The 19,255-nt window shown below is 41.2% G+C and overlaps 1 protein-coding gene across 1 annotated transcript in view; it reads right to left on the minus strand.

Moving 5' to 3' along the window:
* Nucleotides 1-19,255, minus strand: part of LOC128636456 (serine--tRNA ligase, mitochondrial-like) — a 50,509-nt gene that overhangs the window by 22,292 nt on the left and 8,962 nt on the right. Inside the window, exons 2-4 of the mRNA XM_053689471.1 lie at nucleotides 16,298-16,393; nucleotides 14,568-14,597; nucleotides 13,529-13,669 (exon numbers count right to left, since the gene is read on the minus strand). Coding sequence (XP_053545446.1) covers nucleotides 13,529-13,669; nucleotides 14,568-14,597; nucleotides 16,298-16,393 — 267 coding nt within the window. The remainder of the gene's footprint in view (nucleotides 1-13,528; nucleotides 13,670-14,567; nucleotides 14,598-16,297; nucleotides 16,394-19,255) is intronic.

A 19,255-nucleotide genomic window follows, 5' to 3' on the forward strand; every position in this document is an offset into this window, starting at 1 on the left:
GGGGGGCTACTCCTTCATGCTGTTTTGTTAGCGGCAGCAGGCTTCTTGGCCTGCTTACCCTTGTTCCAGCCTTGCTAAAGTTCAGAGCGGCAAGGAGAATGACTGGGAGGGGGAGCTATATGGACAGCTCTTGCTGTGTGCTCTCCTTGCCTTTCCCTGTGGGGGAGAATATTTCCCACAAGTAATGGATGACGCCGTGGACCGGACACACCAATGTTGGAAAAATAAGCAAAGAAGACCAAGTTGCTGCTTTGCAAATCTGATCAACAGAAGCTTCATTCTAAAAAACCCAGGAAGTGGAAACTGACCTAGTAGAATGAGCCGTAAATCTCTGAGGCGGGGGGGGATTTACCCGACTCTAAATAAGCATGATGAATCAAAAGCTTTAACCAAGACGCCAAAGAAATGGCAGAAGCCTTCTGACCTTTCCTAGAACCAGAAAAGATAACAAATAGACTAGAAGTCTTTCTGAAATCTTTAGTAGCTTCAACATAATATTTCGAAGCTCTTGCCACATCCAAAGAATGTAAGGATCTCTCCAGAAAATTCTTAGGATTAGGACATAAAGAAGGGACAACAATTTCTCTACTAACGTTGTTGGAGTTCACAACTTTAGGAAAAAATTTAAACAAAGTCCGCAAAAACCACCTTATCCTGATGAAAAAGCAGAAAAGGAGACTCACAAGAAAGAGCAGATAAATCAGAAACTCTTCTAGCAGAAGAGATGACCAGAGAATGCATAGGCTCAAACCGAGGAGCCTGTAAAGCCTTCAAAACCAAAATAAGACTCCCAAGGAGGAGAAATTGATTTAATGACAGGCTTGATACGAACCAAAGCATGTACAAAACCATGAATATCAGGAAGTTTAGCAATTTTTCTGTAGAACAGAACGAGCAGATATTTGACCTTCCAAAGAACTTGCAGACAAACCCTTATCTAAACCATCCTGAAGAAACTGTAAAATTCTAGGAATTCTAAAAGAATGCCAAGAGAATTTATGAGAAGAGCACCATGAAATGTAAGTCTTCCAAACTCGATAAAAAATCTTTCTAGATACAGATTTACGAGCCTGCAACATAGTAATAATCACTGAGTCAGAGAAACTTTATGACTAAGCGTTCAATTTCCATACCATCAAATTTAATCATTTGAGATCCTGATGGAAAAAACAAACCTTGAGATATAAGGTCTGGCCTTAATGGAAGTGGCCAAGGTTGGCAACTGGACATCCGAACAAGATCCAGATACCAAAACCTGAGCGGCCATGCTGGAGCCACCAGCAGCACAAACAATTGCTCCATGATGATTTTGAAAACCACCCTTAAAAGAAGAACTAGAGGCGGAAAAATAAAGGCAGGTTGATAACTCCAAGGAAGTGTCAATGCATACACTGCTTCAGCCTGAGGATCCCTGGACCTGGATAGGTACCTGGGAAGTTTCTTGTTTAGATGAGATGCCATCAGATCTATTTCTGGAAGCCCCCACATCTGAACAATTTGAAAAAAACACATCTGGGTGAAGAGACCATTCTCCCGGATGTAGAGCTTGATGACAGATAATACGCTTCCCAATTGTCTATACCTGGGATATGGACCGCAGAAATTAGACAGGAGCTTGATTTTGCCCAAACAAGTATCCAAGATACTTCTTTCATAGCCTGAGGACTGAGAGTCCCACCCTGATGATTATGCCACAGTTGTGACATTGTCTGTCTGAAAACCAATAAACGTCTCTTCAAATAGAAGCCAAAACTGAAGAACTCTGAAAATCGCACGGAGTTCCAAAATATTGAATGGTAATCTCGCCTCTTGAGATTTCCAAACCCCTTGTGCTGTCACAGATCCCCAGACAGCTTCCCAACCTAAAAGACTTGCATCTTTTGTGATCATGGTCCATGTTGGATGAACCAAAGAGACCCGTAGAACTATACGATGGTGATCTAACCACCAAGTCAGAGATAGTTGAATATTGGGATTCAAGGATATTAAATGTGAAATCCTAGAATAATCCCTGCACCATTAATTCAGCATTAAAAACTGGAAAGGTTTCATATGAAAAAAAGCAAAGGGAATCAAATCCAATGTTGCAGTCATGAGACCTAAAACTTCCATGCATATAGCTACTGAAGGAAATAATAGAGACTGAAGGTTCAGACAAGCTGAACCCAATATAAATTGTCTCTTGTCTGTTAGAGACAAAGACATTGACACAATCTATCTGGAAACCTAAAAAAGGTGACCCTTGTCTGAGGAATCAAGGAGCTTTTGATAAAATGAATCCTCCAACCATGTATTTGAAGAAACAACAGAAGTTGAATCGTATGAGATTATGCAAAAAAAAAAAAAAAAGACTGAGCAAGTTACCACATTATCGTCCAAACAAGGAAACACTGAGAACCTAGAAAAGATTCTTAGCGCTGTCGCTAGGCCAGGAAGGAAAAGCAACAAATTGGTAATGCTTGTCTAAAAAAGAGAATCTCAGAAAATGAAAATAATCTGAATGAAAACAGAATATGAAGATATGAATCCTGTAAGTCTATTGTAGGCAATAATGCCCTTGCTGAACAAAAGGCAAGAATAGACCTTATAATCACCATTCTGAAAGATGGTACTCTTACATGACAATTCAAAAGTTTTTCTTTCTTTGGACAATGAATAGTTCTGAACAAAACCCCAGACCCCGTTCCTGAAAAGGAAGCTGGTATGAATACCCCATGATAACTACAGTCTGAAACACTACTTCAGGAAAGTCTGAACCTTTACTGGAATATGCTAGAATATGTGAGAGAGAAAAAGACTTCTCACAGGCGGTCTTACTCTGAATCCTATTCTGTACCCCAATCTAAGAAGTTTGACCCGGAATTGTACCCAAACAACTTTTAGAAAGAACTTAACCTGACCCTACCAGCTTAGCTGGAATAAGGGCCGCACCTTCATGCAAATTTGGTGGCTGGCTTTGATCTCTTAAATGGTTATATTCATTCCATTTTGAAGAAAGCTTCCAATAAGAAACATGTTACTTGGGGAAGAATTCGGTTTTCTGTTCCTCATTATGAACAAAAACTAATATAAGGCTTAGACTTAATCTTGAAGGCAAAAAAAAACTCCCTTCCCCATATTAACAGTTGAAAAGTATTGAATCTAACTGTGAAGCAAATAATTTATTACCTTGGAAGGAAAGAAAAATAGAAATCTGGATTTTAGAAATCAAATCAGCATTCCAAGATTTAAGTCACAAAGTTCTTCTAGCTAAAATAGCTAAATACATAGATTTAACCTCAATTTTAATAATATCAAAAAATGGCATGACAAATTAAATTAGCATGTTGAATCAAGTTAACAATGCTAAACAAATTAGAAACCAATACTTGTTGCTCTAAGTTTCCAACCAAAAAAGATGAAACAGCTGCAACATCAGCCAAGAAAATTGCAGGCCTAAGAAAAGGACCTGAAATAAATTAATTTCCCTTAGAAAAGATACAAGTTTCCCATCTAAAGGATCTTTAAAATAAATACTATTTTCCATAGGAATATTAGTACGTTTAAACAAGGAGTAAGAGATAGCCCCATTAACTTTGGGGATCTTTTCCCAAAACTTCAAACTAACTGCTGGCAAAGGATACAATTTAAAAACCTTAAAAATGGAATAAAAGAAGTACCCAGGCCTATTCCATTCCCCAGAATTAGGAACTGGAAAAAAACCTCTGAAGTAACCACAAGAGATTAATAAGCAGAATTTTAAATGTTAGCTAGCCTTAAAATCAAGAGGACTAGTCTCCTCAATATCCAAAATAATCAACACTTTTTCAACAAAGAAACAAATGTACTCTATTTAAAAATAAAAAAGTAGATTTTGTTAGTGTCAATATCTGATGAAGGATATTCTGAATGAGATAATCATCATCAGAGAAGGATAATTAATTATGTTGTCGGTCATTGAAAATTCATCAACTAAATGAGAAGTTTAAAAAAAAAAAAAAAAAAAAAAAAAAAGACCTTTACATTTTATTTAAAAGGCGGGATGGCAGACAAAGCCTTCAGAATAGAATCAGAAAAAAATTCTTATAAATTACCAGGTATATCTTGTACATTTAGATGTTAAAAGAATAGCAATATGACAATGCATTAATACTGATGGACATTTTTCTGCATGAAAAAGGTTTACCATGATAACTTATTACAAACCATAGCTAAAGATAAAAATTCATAACATTAAAATAAATTAACTTAGCTTTGGTAGGACTGATATCAGTCAGCAGGAATCCAACAGTGTTTTCTGAAACAGGAACAGTTTTAAGATATCTTGCAAATGTAGGAGAAAAAAAACAACATATAAAGCAAAATATCAATTTCCTTATATGACAGTTTCAGGAAGGGGAAAAAATGCAAACAAAATAAGCCTCTGGAAACCAGAAGCAAGATGAAATAAAGACTTAAATAATGTCAGAAATCTGCGCCAAGTATGACGGGGGCCCTACAACTGACAAAATATTTTTTGGCGCCAAGAAAGTCTGCAACAAACACGAGCGTCATAGATGACGCAACTACGTGAAAAAATCTCAGCGCCCAACTAAGACACCGGAAATGACGTAAATTACATCAACAAACGTAATTCTCGCGCCAAAAAAGTCTTGCGCCAAGAATGACGCAATAAATTTATAGCATTTTGCGCTCCCGCGAGCCTCACCTGCCCTCATTTAAAAAAAGAGTCAATTTGAAAATTTCAGGTAAATTTTTTTTTTTTTTATATGCATTTCCCAAAATGAAACTGACAGTCTGCGAAAAGGAAATATACTGATTAACCTGAATCATGGCAAATATAAGTACAAAACATATATTTAGAACTTTACATATAAAGTGCCAAAACCATAGCTGAGAGTGTCTTAAATAAAAGAAAACCAACTTACCAAAAGACACTCATCTACATATAGTACTGAAACGAGATCATTAGAGGTAATGGTATATAAGAGTATATCGTCGATCTGAAAAGGGAGGTAGGAGATGAATCTCTACGGACCGATAACAGAGATCCGATAAATAGATCCCGATAGGGATGACCATTGCATTCAATAGGTAATACTCCCTTTCACATCCCCTGTCATTCACTGCACTCTGAGATGAACCGGGGCTTCAGCATGCTGAGAAGCGCATATCAACTTAGAAAATCTAGCACAAACTTACCTCACCACACCTCCATAGGAGGCAAGAGTTTGTAAAAACTGAATTGTGGGTGTGGTGAGGGGTGTATTTATAGGCATTGTGAGGTTTGGGAAACTTTGCCCCTCCTGGTAGGAATGTATATCCCATACGTCACTAGCTCATGGACTCTTGCCAATTACACTAAAGAAATTCTGGTGTTGACTGTCCCTAAAGTGATGATAAATTTACCATTGGAACAAATAAAGGGGACTTTCAGTCATGAAGTATAAAATACTTTATGCTGAAAGCTCCTTTATTGTTTGCAGCGTTTGCCGCACTGAGCTGCTAAGGCAGCCCACGACAGAACGTTATTTGTCTGAGAGGTGACGTTTCCACGTCTTAGGCCAATAGCCATGCGTGATATCTGGGCTTGGTGTCGGCTGGCGCCGGATTTCATCGTCTGCCAGTACCTAAGATGGGGGAGTGACCAGTGTGGGTGGGAAGAGAGCTGTTTGTTAGGAATCAGGGAAGTGTCAGACGGGAGGCTAATCCTACACTAATGCTAAAATTAACCTTTTAAGATACCTAATTAACCCCTTCACTGGCAGGAATAATAGAAGTGTGGTGCGCAGCGGCATTGAGCGGCCTTCTAATTACCAAAAAGTAATGGCAAGCCATATATATCTGCTATTTATAAACAAAGAGGATTGCAGATAAACTTTTACAATAATTTGTCTCATGATTTGCACAAGCCGTATGTAAATAATTTCTGTGAGAAAACCCAATTTTTTTATTTGATGGCATTTGGCGTGAAATGGTGGCATGAAATATTGAATTGCCTGGTATTTAGTGATGTCGCAAACAGTTCGCCGGAGAACATTCCCGGCAAACATAGCTCGTTATGCGTTCGCAGCAGCGGGCGAACATATGCGATGTTTCGATTCTGCCCCCTATTCGTCATCATTGAGTAAACTTTGACCCTGTATCTCACAGTCTGCAGACACATCAGCAGCAGACACTCCCTCCCAGGCTCCTGGGCAGTAGCCATTTTAGATTCATTCTGATCCTGCATTGTTAGTGAGAGGAGGGACAGTGTAGCTGCTGCTAATTTAATAGGGAAATCGGTAGCTAGGCTAGTGTATTCAGTGTCCACTACAGTCCTGAAGGACTCATCTGATCTCTGCTGTAAGGACAGCACCCAAAAAAAAAAAGCCCTATTTAGGGCTACATAAGTCGTTTTTTGTTTGTTTTTTTCTTTGTAATCTAATAGCAGTTGCCAGCCTGCCACTTCCAGCCTGTGTGTCAAGGCTCACAGGATATACTGTGCCTACCTTGTTCAGTGCCACCACTCATATCTGGCTGGTGTAACAGTAGTGTAAATTTAAAAAAAAAAAAAAAAACTTTACATCAGTCTGCTAGTGTAATCTAATAGCATTGCCTGCCAGCCTGAGGTGTCAGGCCTCACAGCATATACTGTGCCTACTTGCTCAGGCCACCCACCCAGTCATATCTGGTGTAACAGTAGTGTAAATTTAAAAAAAAAAAACTTTTTTGACTGTGAAACATCATCTGCTAGTGTAATCAAATTGCCGTTGCCTGCCAGCGTGTGTGCCAGACCCACTTGCCCAGTGCCACACCCACTCATATCTGGTGTAACAGTAGTGTACATTAAAAAAAAAAACTTTTACATCAGTCTGCTAGTGTAATCTAATAGCAGTTGCCTGCATGCCACTGCCCAGCCTGAGTGTCAGCTCACAGCATATACTGTGCCTACTTGCTCAGTGCCACCACTCATATTCTGGTGTAACAGTAGTGTAAATTAAAAAAAAAAAATCTTTTACATCAGTCTGCTAGTGTAATTTAATTTCAGTTGCCCCACTGGTCCAGTGCACCACTCATATATCTTGTTATATAGTAGTGTAAGTGTACATTTCAAAATAAAAAAACTATTTTGACTCTGAAACATCAGTCTGCTTTTTTGTGTCAGGCTCACAGCATATACTGTGCCCACTTGCCCAGTGCCACCACTCATTATCTTGTTTATTAGTAGTGTAAGTGTACATTTTAAAAATAAAAAAAATATTTTGACTCTGAAACATAAGTCTGCTTTTTTTGTGTCAGCTCACAGCGTATACTGTGCCCACTGGTCCAGTGCCATCACTCACATTATCTTGTTTTATAGTAGTGTAAGTGTACATTTAAAAATAAAAATAATATTTTGACTGTGAAACATCAGTCTGCTAGTGTAATCTAATTGCAGTTGCCTGCCTGCCTGCCAGCGTGTGTGCCAGACCCACTTGCCCAGTGCCACACCACTCATATCTGGTGTAACAGTAGTGTACATTTTAAAACAAAACTTTTACATCAGTCTGCTAGTGTAATCTAATAGCAGTTGCCTGCATGCCACTGCCAGCCTGTGTGTCAGGCTCACAGCATATACTGTGCCTACTTGCTCAGTGCCACCACTCATATCTGGTGTAAACATTAGTGTAAATTAAAAAAAAAAAAAAACTTTTACATCAGTCTGCTAGTGTAATTTAATTTCAGTTGCCAGGCCAGCCTGCCACTGCCAGCCTGTGTGTCAGGCTCACAGCATATACTGTGCCTACTTGCCCAGTGCCACCACTCATATTATCTTGTTTAATAGTAGTGTAAGTGTACATTTAAAAATAAAAAAACTATTTTGACTGTGAAACATCAGTCTGCTTTTTGTGTCAGTCTCACAGCGTATACTGTGCCCACTGGTCCAGTGCCACCACTCATTATCTTGTTATATAGTAGTGTAAGTGTACATTTCAAAATAAAAAAAACTATTTTGACTCTGAAACATCAGTCTGCTTTTTTGTGTCAGGCTCACAGCATATACTGTGCCCACTTGCCCAGTGCCACCACTCATATTATCTTGTTTAATAGTAGTGTAAGTGTACATTTAAAAATAAAAAAAATATTTTGACTGTGAAACATCAGTCTGCTTTTTTTTGTGTCAGGCTCACAGCATATACTGTGCCCACTTGCCCAGTGCCACCACTCATATTATCTTGTTTAATAGTAGTGTAAGTGTACATTTTAAAAATAAAAAAAATATTTTGACTGTGAAACATCAGTCTGCTTTTTTTGTGTCAGGCTCACAGCATATACTGTGCCCACTCACAGTAGCTTGCACGCATAGTAGCACTAATTGAAAAAAAAAATGACAGGCAGAGGCAGGCCAACCCGCAGGGGCCGTCGTGGTGCTGTGATTCCCTTTGGCCATAGAATAATGCCCAGTGTTAGGCCACGTACCATGAACACGAAAAGTTCTGATGAAATAGTTGACTTTATAACACAGGACACCCAATCTTCTACAGCTTCCGCTCGTAACCTTGACGCACCATCCTCCTCCTCTAGCTTAGCTTCGGGCATCTCTCAACTTACCACTCGCCCGCCTGCCGCCACCACCACACTAGCACCACAGCCGCCTCACTTGATCTGTCAGAGGAGTTATGTACACCTCAGTGTGAAGAAATGAGTGATGCGCAACCATCATTGACAGAGGATGTAGATAACAGTGATATGTCTCAGTCAGGCAGCATTACAGACATGGACGACGATGTTGTACCCGCCGTTACTTCCGTTGTTGAGTTGTCAGATACAAGTGAAGGGGTTGATGATGACGATGCGTCCGTGGATGTCACGTGGGCGCCCGGTAGAAGAGAAGAAGAACAGGTGGAAAGTTCAGATGGGGAGACAGAGAGGAGCAGGAGACGAGTTGGAAGCAGGGGGGAGGTCGTCGCAAGGAGCTAGTGGCACAGTCAGACAGCATGCATCGGCACCCGGGGTCAGCCAGACAGCACGCCAATCAACACATGCTGTTGCCACCACCAAAATGCCGTCATCGCAGAGCTCAGCAGTGTGGCATTTTTTTTATATGTGTCTGCCTCTGATAAAAGCCAATGCCATTTGCAACCTGTGCCAAAAGAAAATGAGTCGTAGGAAGTCCAACACACACCTAGGTACAACTGCTTTGCAAATGCACATGATCTCACATCACAAACGCCTATGGGATGAACACATGAGGACAAGCAGCACACAAACTCAAAGCCGCCATCCTCCTCCTGGTCCAGCATCTTCAGCCACGTCAACCACTGCTGTGCTCCTTGCCCCCTCTCAACCATCCGCCAATCCGTCTCTCTTCCGGAGCAGTTCCTGCTCATCCTGCCCACAGTCAGGTGTCTGTCAAGGACATGTTTGAGCGTAAGAAGCCAATGTTGCCCGGCGTCTGACTGCTGGCTTGTCTGAACTGTTAGCCCGCCAGCTTTTACCATACAAGCTGGTGTAGCTATTGGGACACCGCAGTGGAAGGCCCGGAAGGTGTGTGGCCATTTCAGGCGTTCCTACACGGCAATGGCGCACTTGTCAGATATCCAGCGGCAAAACAACCTGCCAGTGAGGCGCTTGACTTGCGACAGCCCGACACGTTGGAATTCAACACTCCTAATGTTCGACCCGCCTGCTCCAACAAGAAAAAGCTGTTAACGAGTATTTGTATGACCGGGGTGGCTAGGACAGCCTCTGGGGAGCTGGGGATTTTTTTGCCACGTTACTGGACGCTCATGCACAATGCCTATAGGCTCATGCGTCCTTTTGAGGTGACAAACCTAGTCAGTCGCACCGAAGGCACCATCAGCGACATCATACCATTTGTTTTCTTCCTGGAGCGTGCCCTGCGAAGAGTGCTGGATCAGGCCGTAGATAAGCGTGAAGAGGAAGAGTTGTGGTCTCCATCACCACCAGAAACAGCCTTATCAGCATCGCTTGCTGGACCAGCGGCAACGCGGGAAGAGGATTGTGAGGAAGAGGAGTCATGTGGCTTTGAGGAGGAGGAACACCAAGCACAACAAGCATCCCAGGGTGCTCGTTGTTGTCACCTATCTGGTACCCGTGGTATTGTACGTGGCTGGGGGAAGAAGATACCTTCAGTGAGATCAGTGAGGGACGAGGAACGGGACATGAGTAGCTCGGCATCCAACCTTGTGCAAATGGGGTCTTTCATGCTGTCGTGCCTGTTGAGGGACACTCGTATAAAAAAGCTGAAGGAGAATGAACTGTACTGGGTGTCCACGCTACTAGACCCCCGGTATAAAGCATAAAGTGACATAAATGTTACCGAATTCCAGCAAGTCGGAAAGGATGGAGCAGTTCAAAAATAAATTAAAAAGTATGCTTTACATAGCGTATAAGGGTGATGTCACAGCACAACGGGAATCTAACAGGGGAAGAGATGAAAGTAATACTCCTCCCACGACCACGCCAGCAAGGACAGGACGCTTTCCAGACGTGTTGTTGATAGAGGACATGCAGACCTTTTTATCGCCTATGCATCGCCACAGCCCTTTGGATCCAGCCTCAGAGAACGACTCAACCGACAGGTAGCAGACTACCCTTGCATTAACTGCAGATCTCGACACTCTGAGGAGCGATGAACCCCTTGACTACTGGGTGTGCAGGCTTGACCTGTGGCCCTGAGCTATCCCAATTTGCAATCGAACTTCTGGCCTGCCCCGCTTCAAGTGTCCTGTCAGAAAGGACCTTCAGTGCAGCAGGAGGTATTGTCACTGAGAAGAGAAGTCGCCTAGGTCAAAAAAGTCTTGATTATCTCACCTTTATTAAAATTAATGAGGGATGGATCCCGAAGGGACTGACGTTGGGCGATACATTCGAGTAAAAAAGGCCTGATGAGATGAGCTGCCTTGTGCTAAAAATGGTCCACACGCTGCTGTATTTTTATCTTCGAATGCCGGATGACTTGTGTGACTTATCCGCCAACAACTAGGGTTCAAGCACAATGTTTTTAGGGCACTTTCTAACTGTCAAACAAACATCAATTTTTCTGGCCGCTGCTACAGCAGCAGCTGCAACAATACCTAATTTTTCAGGCATGTGTACATGCCTAATTTTCTGGCCTCTGGTGTTGCACTGTGGCTTCAAAACCCAAACCAAAAAAAAGGCACAAAACAGGGATTAAACTGCTAAGAATAGTACTACTTAACACACCAACTCAAATCTTGTGGCACAGTAGATTGCACGCGCAGTGCCCCAAATTTGAAGTAGGAGGACCGAACAAGCATCTTTTTCCATCTACCGGTTCCTAAAAATTATCTCTGGGTTCCTAAAAACAATGCCATACCTTTACTCGAATGTGCAAAAGGAAGTCATGGCATATGGGGTCTTCATGCTGTCGTGCCTGTTGAGGGTCGGGACCCTCGTATAAAAAGGCTGAGAACGACCTGTACTGGGTGTCCAAGCATCTTTTTCCATCTCCCGGTTCCTAAAATCCATGCCATAATACACGTCCTCTGATAGGGGACGTAACAGGGATTAAACTGATAAGAATTAGTACTACTTAACACACCACTCCTATCTGGTGGCACAGTAGATTGCACGCGGTGCTCTGACAAAATGCAGAAGGACATTTGGCAGACGGACATTTGGCCGACAGGCAGAAAGCTAAAGAATGTTCCGATTTCGGCCGAGGGCAGATACACAGAGTGCTCTGTTCTAATCAGAGCCTCGGGTGCCGCAACTGCCTCTGGGAACCTTACCATGGGTCCCAGACCGCCCGTCTTGTAATTCTCTATCTATCAAATCTTTCTATTTATCTATCAAATCTATCTATCGTATCTATCATCAAATGTATCTATTGCATCTACTGATCTATGGGGAGTTTGTGGTTGTGCAAATGGACTGTTTGCGGTGGTTTGCATGCATTAAACGGGGAGTTTATGCCCTTTATGGATTAAAAAACAGACTCTGCATCAACTATGTAATTTTTTCATGGGAGTTTTGCCATGGATCCCCCTCCTGCATGCCACAGTCCAGGTGTTAGTCCCCTTGAAACAACTTTTCCATCACTTTTGTGGCCAGAAAGAGTCCCTGTGGGTTTTAATATTCGCCTGCCTATTGAAATCAATGGCGGTTCGCCCGTTCGCAAACTTTTGCGGAAGTTTGTGTTCACTGTTCGTGAACGCAAAATTTTAGGTTCGCGACATCACTACTGGTATTTCGGGGCTGGACTGACCATGTCGGCGGGATCAGACTGATTATACTACAGGAAAGTTTTCCTCTGTTAAAGCACAATTGGGCAGAAAGAAGCTACCTACCAGGTGGCAGCCGGGCCATAGAACAAGCTATTGATGCTGCTGTTCGTTCCTGGCAGACTGCTTCTTATTCTGTTTTGCATATGTAAAAATGCAGTATACATACGCCCTGTTTTCAGGGTAAGAAGTGGCTTTATATAATTCCATCTGGGAAACAGAAGTAGTGGCAGCATTGCTATAGAGTCTCGCCAGCCCAGAGAACTTTAGATAATCGGGCCCAAGGTTGTGACAATCACGTTTTTGGGTTGTGGTGCACAAGATTCCCATTTTTGTTTTTAAAGCTATGTGCCCCATATTCTGTAAGTGTGGAACAGTATACTGTGTTTATTAGAGGCAGGGGTGAGGGCATCAGAGGTAAACCTAGTACGTTGGCCTGATGCAACGCTGTGATTGAAGGAAGCCGGATTCGTCATTTTGGACCCGCAAAGACGGCTTGCGACGAGCGGAGGAAGTGCTGGAGCGGCTGCCAGGATTAAAAGGTACGTTTTTGAAGAAAACAGTGAAATGTCAATTTTGATTAATTAAAGTGCCCTTGTTTTTAATAGGTTTATTAAAAACCCGGCACTAATTAATCAAAATGGACCTTCACTTTAAATACTAAATAAATGCTAGATAGAATAATACATTCAAAGAAAATATTAGTCTGAGAATAACATTTGTTTTTAAAAGTATCATTAGTTGTTTACATATTCACAAGAAGTAACGTTTTAGTGGCTATAAAACAATGAGAGTATCTTATCTCCCCATCTCTGCTGAGGCCAATAAATGACAGATATGTAGCAGGGTTAGGCTTATAAAGTATGTAGTGTGCACTTCCTAACCTCAAAACTGAAAAAAAAACTTAGTTTTTCAGATTTAAAATTACAAGAAAAGGTGGTTAAAACCACCCAAAAAGAATGAAAGTATAATGCAAAGTGTTATACTTTATAATTAAAGGGACAGTCTAGACCCAATACTGTAAGAAATACATGCAACTCCGCCCACAGCTCTCTTCTTGTCCAGTTAGCTGGGGGTTTTTTGTATGACTGTTTAGCAGTGCACGTTTAATATTTTTTCAGTCACCTATTTCATATTGCACAGGAAGAAATCAGCATGTGAGATTTAGAAATCTAATTTAAGAGTCTATTATGATTGGAGAAACTTAACTGCCGCCACCAGCTGCACATAGGGATGACCAAAGGTTTTTGGCTACTAGATTTTAAACAAAATTTGTTGAGACCCGAGTATATAAACCTACATATTCACAACCTTACCGTGTCAGGATGGGTTCTGTTGGGCAGTTTTAGAGCTTGGCAATAAAAGGATTCATCAAGCCTGGACTCCTCCTGATATAAAGATGTCAGCTGCAGCCGGATCTCTTTCCCCCTCTGCCTGATAGACGTGTACCTGGGGAGCTGACACACAAAATTAAATGACATTGGCAAAACGGACCCAGGAACACCCCAAGAGAGAAGCAGGCAGACTTACCCAATCACAGACCAGACCAAGATACACCTTGGTTTAAAAAGGGCAGACCCAACAATCGCAGGCAAGCCACAAACACACATTTGGGGGGAGGAGCTTAGGGAAGTGAGCAGATCCACAAATCACAGCCCCAGACAACTTGGGAGAAGCGAGAAGACCCACCAATGACAGATGGAGAATGTGGGGAGATGCCAACCAGACAAAAAGAGGTTCCATTCATTCTAACTTAGAGAGACACTCTGATCCTGGGGCTGTTTTTTAGATCTCGTCTGGTCATCTTAAAAGGGACATGAAACCCAAAATTTCACCTTCATGATTCAGATAGTTTGCTATTTTAAACAACTTTCCAATTTACTTCCATTAACTAATTTGCTTACTTCTTTTGGTATCCTTTGTTTAAAAATCATACATAGATAGGCTCAGGAGCCGGGAGTTAGTTGCAGATTGTCATTGGCTTACCTATGTGTTCAGCTAGCTCCCAGTAGTGCATTGCTACTCCACCAAAGGATCCCAAGAAAATTAAGCAAAATTGATACTAAAAGTAAATTGTAAAGTTGTTTAAAAATGTATGTTCTATCTGAATCATGAGAGAGACATTTTGGTGTTTTGTGTCCCTTTAAAACTAATGACTCAACATTAGAAACCAGAGCATAAATTAGATTTCTTTCTCCACAGGAACCTGATCTTTTTAGGACAAAGATAATGGTATAGAGAAATCTGATGAGGACAAGAGGAAAATGTCAAAACAGGTTGAAAGGTGAGAATTAAACTTGAGAAAGTAAAAAGCTACGCAAAATGAGGAGCGTTACCGAACAGTCGCCAACTTACTGTTTGAAGACTTTGCTTGTCGTGTGAAGTCTGTGGGAGAAAAAAAAAACAAAATAAAAAAACATAGAGGTAGATTATTATTGGTGTGTTTAAAGTGAAGGTAAAGTTAACTATTTCACAGTCTAATATCACTTGTTGACCCAAATTAATATGAGTTTAAGTCATCATTTTTTTCAATTTGAAATAATAAAGTCTTTTTTTCCTGTTAATACTCACATATTTTACTTTACCGATGTCAACCCGTAATTTTTTTTTTTTTTGTTTGGTCACGCTTTCTTTTCATTCAACTGAAATTCTGGCCGTTAGGCGGCCGTCAATCTACGTCATCTGCCTTCCGTATGATCTGCGCATGCGTTTCTGTTTTATTGTTGGACTTGCAGTACAAGCGCGCTCCCGTTTCGCGCATGACTATTCATATTGTTATTGAATTTCTCAAGATATGCAAGAGGCATTTTTCAGACGGCAACAAACAAGACGGCTGAAATCCTGACTGTTACAAATATTTACACAGCGTAATAAAACAGTGCAATTACTGTTTTAAGACAATAACGGTATAATTGCATATAATACATATTAGTATGAGAATTGGCATATCAATTATTGCTTATGTATACTGTTTAATAATTTATTTATATGTATAGATAATCTGTTATTAAAAATTAAAACTATCTAATAAGAAATTTTAATAGTGGACTACGCTATGCGCATGCGCAGTTCGTTGCATTCCTCGTGAACGAGCGTTGGAGACTGCTCTATACTTCAGTCTCTAAAATAAGGAAATGGCTGTGGGGAGGAGTCAGGAAGGTAACGATAGTGAAAAATAAAAATAATTTTTTACATAAATATACAATCAATTTGTGACAAAAATTTAACAACTTAGTAAATGAAGATATGGCTAATTGATTGGTGTATAGAGATCGGTAAAACATTACCTTCACTTTAAGGGACATTAACCTGTTATGACGTTCTATTCCGTCCAAACAGCGCTGGGCTTAAGCTCCGTTAGGACGGAAAACAACGTCATAGCCTTTTGGATGTCCTGAAGCAATCCTGGATGTGATCCCGGTCTGGAGGGCGTGCCTAGCATCATAGGGATGCCCCCCTGACCCAATCCCATAATTTAAATCTCACGACCAGGTGCACGATCGCGGGATTTCAATTTGTCTACATTGGAACGTTGTTTCGATGTAAACATTATGACCCTGTCATGAAAGGGTTCAACACTAAATAAGATGCTAGATAGAATGAGGCATTCAAAGAAAAGATTAGTCTGAGAATAACATGTAGATGTATTTTATAAAGTTTCATTAGCTGTTTAAATAGTGACAAAAATAAGTCTAAAGTTTTAGTGTCTATAAAACAATAGGAGCTGCCATGTTGTAACTTAGGTTACCTTTCCTGCTGTGGCCAATCAGGGACAGTTATAAATAGGTCACTAGAGTGTGCAGCCAATGGCTGTGTGGTATATAAGTGTTCTGCACTTCCATTTCTAGCAGAAACTGAAAAGCTCAAGATTGCAGAATGGAATTACAGGAAAAGGGGACAAAATAAATAATGAAAGCATATTGCAGAGTTTTTTTTAATATAAATATATATCATTTATAATTGTATATTACCATCTCAAAGTGTTTAATGTCCCTTTAATGCACAACACACTACAGTTTACCTAGTAATATTCCTACTTTTATGAATAAAAAAAGAAGGTTCACTTTTCACTCCTGTTTACTCACCACAAGTTGCTTCACTTCATTGGCAATATCAGTTTTCTCAGTCTCCAGTCTCTGGATATCTAGTCTCACTTTTTCCAATTGTTCCCAGGTGTTGATCTGTCGGGAGAAGAGATATTTTCTGAGAGACAAAGGGGTAGTTTACGAGTGGATTGTAATTTACCGCTTGCACGTTTAATTCGCTAGAAGTAAGCTTTTGCATGCGTATTACAATTTGAAAGTAAAAAGTTTTTGCAACTAGTGCTAACCCAACATGCGCAAAAAAAACAAAACATGTTAACGTATTCCCCCAGACTTCAATTGGGCGAGAAAGGTGGAAAAAAAAACTAATACCCTACTCGTGCGCAAACCTGATCGCATTTAACCAAAGTGCACAAATCTGACATAAAATATATCACATTCCAATGTTCTTCACATAGCACCATATGTTCTTAAAGTAAAAGTCAACCCTAGCGTTTTTGGAACGCTAGGATTGACTATTGAAAAAAAATGCATGTATAAGATACTTCATGCAGAAAGCTCCTATATTTGTTTCAAGCAATCACCGTTCTGAGCTGCTAAGGAAGCCCACGGCAGATTGCGGTTTTGCTTTAAAGGTGACGTTTTCACCTCTTAGCCAATAGCCGTGCGGTAAATCCGGCTTGGCGCCCTTGGGAGCTGGATTTCCTGCATGCTATTTGCTAAGTGGTGAAAACATCACCTTTTAGCAAAACAAATTTCTGCCGTGGGCTGCCTGACCAGCACAGAACGGCAATCGCTTGAAACAAATAAAGGAGCTTTCTGCATGAAGTATAGTATACTTCATGAATGAAAGTCACCTTTATTTATTTCAATAGCCAATCCTAGCGTTAAATACACACATATATATACACACACACAGTATCTCACAAAAGTGAGTACACCCTTACATTTTTGTAAATATTTTATTATATCTTTTCATGTGACAACACTAAAGAAATGGCACTTTGCTACAATGTAAAGTAGTGAGTGTACAGCCTGTATAACAGTGTAAATTTGCTGTCCCTTCAAAATAACTCAACACACAGCCATTAATGTCTAAACCGTTGGCAACAAAAGTAAGTACACCACTAAGTAGAAATGTCCAAATTGGGCTCAAAGTGTCAATATTTTGTGTGGCCACCATTATTTTCCAGCACTGCCTTAACCCTCTTGGGCATAGAGTTCACCAGAGCTTCACAGGTTGCCACAGGAGTCCTCTTCCACTCCTCCATGATGACATCACAGAGCTGGAGGATGCTAGTGATTTCACCCCCCCCACCTTCCGTTTGAGGATGCTCCACAGATGCTCAATAGGGTTAAGGTCTGGAGACATGCTTGGCCAGTCCATTACCTTTACCCTCAGCTTCTTTAGCAAGGCAGTGGTTGTCTTGGAGGTGTGTTTGGGGTCGTTATGTTGGAATACTGCCTTGCGGCCCAGTCTTGGAAGGGAGGGGATCATGCTCTGCTTCATTATGTCACAGTACATGTTGGCATTCATGGTTCTCTCAATGAACTGTAGCTGCCCAGTGCCGGTAGCACTCATGCAGGCCCAGATCATGACACTCCCACTACCCTGCTTGACTGTAGGCAAGACACACTTGTCTTTGTACTCCTAACCTGGTTGCCGCCCCACACGCTTGACACCATCTGAACCAAATAAGTTTATCTTGGTCTCATCGGACCACAGGACATGGTTCCAGTAATCCACGTCCTTAGTCTGCTTGTCTTCAGCAAATTGTTTGCGGGCTTTCATGTGCATCATCTTTAGAAGAGGCTTCCTTCTGGGACGACAGCCATGCAGACCAATTTGATGCTATGTGCGGCTTATGGTCTGAGCACTGACAGGCTGACCCCCCACCCCTTCAACCTCTGCAGCAATGCTGGCAGCACTCATACATCTATTTATCAAAGACAACCTCTGGATATGACGCTGAGCATGTGCACTCAACTTCTTTGATCGACCATGGTGAGGCCTGTTCTGATTGGAACCTGTCCTGTGAAACCACTGTATGGTTGTGCCCACAGTGCTGCAGCTGTTCAGGGTCTTGACAAACTTTTTATAGCCTAGGCCATCTTTATGTAGAGCAACCATTCTTTTTTCAGATCCTCAGAGAGTTCTTTGCCATGAGGTGCCATGTTGAACTTCCAGTGACCAGTATGAGAGCGATAACACCAAATTTAACACACCTGCTTCCCATTTACACCTGAGACCTTGTAACACTAACGAGTCACATGACACCAGGGAGGGAAAATGGGTAATTGGGCCCAATTTGGACATTTCCACTTAGGGGTGTACTCACTTGTGTTGCCAACGGTTTAGACATTAATGGCTGTGTGTTGAGTTATTATAAGGGGGAAACAAACTAACACTGTTATATAGGCTGTACACTCACTACTTTACATTGTAGCAAAGTGTCATTTCTTCAGTGTTGTCACATGAAAAGATATAATAACATATTTACAAACATGTGAGGGGTGGGGGGCGTGTCCTAGCAGCAGCACTGAGTGGTCGCATTCTTCCAGTGCTCAAGAGAAATAGTATAACGATAATCGGCAGATTATTGCTATCACAGAATATATAAGAATTGTGACTGGCTTTGCAATCATCAACAACAGCTACTACCTTCTACTACTTAAAGGGACAGCTGCAGGAGCGAGCTGCACTTAGTCTTATGGCGCGGTCGGGCCAGGCTGTGACTATACAGCTGGCCCGATGCGCTGAGGAAATATAACAGACCCGCTCAGCAGAGAGCGGGTCTGTGAAACAGCGCTTTCTTTTAAAAATTAATAGGGGAAATTACGTTTAAATAATATTTGGCTAATATAATGTTATATAATGCTGCACTTGTGCAGAATTATATAACATTATTTTTAAGGTTTACTGTCCCTTTAATTTGCTGTATTTATGACCCAGGAGAAGGAATAGAACAACTAAGGCCTGTAGCGGTGGCAAACCAACAG

This window comes from Bombina bombina, chromosome 7 (assembly GCF_027579735.1).
Source record: "Bombina bombina isolate aBomBom1 chromosome 7, aBomBom1.pri, whole genome shotgun sequence".
NCBI classification, from domain to species: Eukaryota; Metazoa; Chordata; class Amphibia; order Anura; family Bombinatoridae; genus Bombina; species Bombina bombina.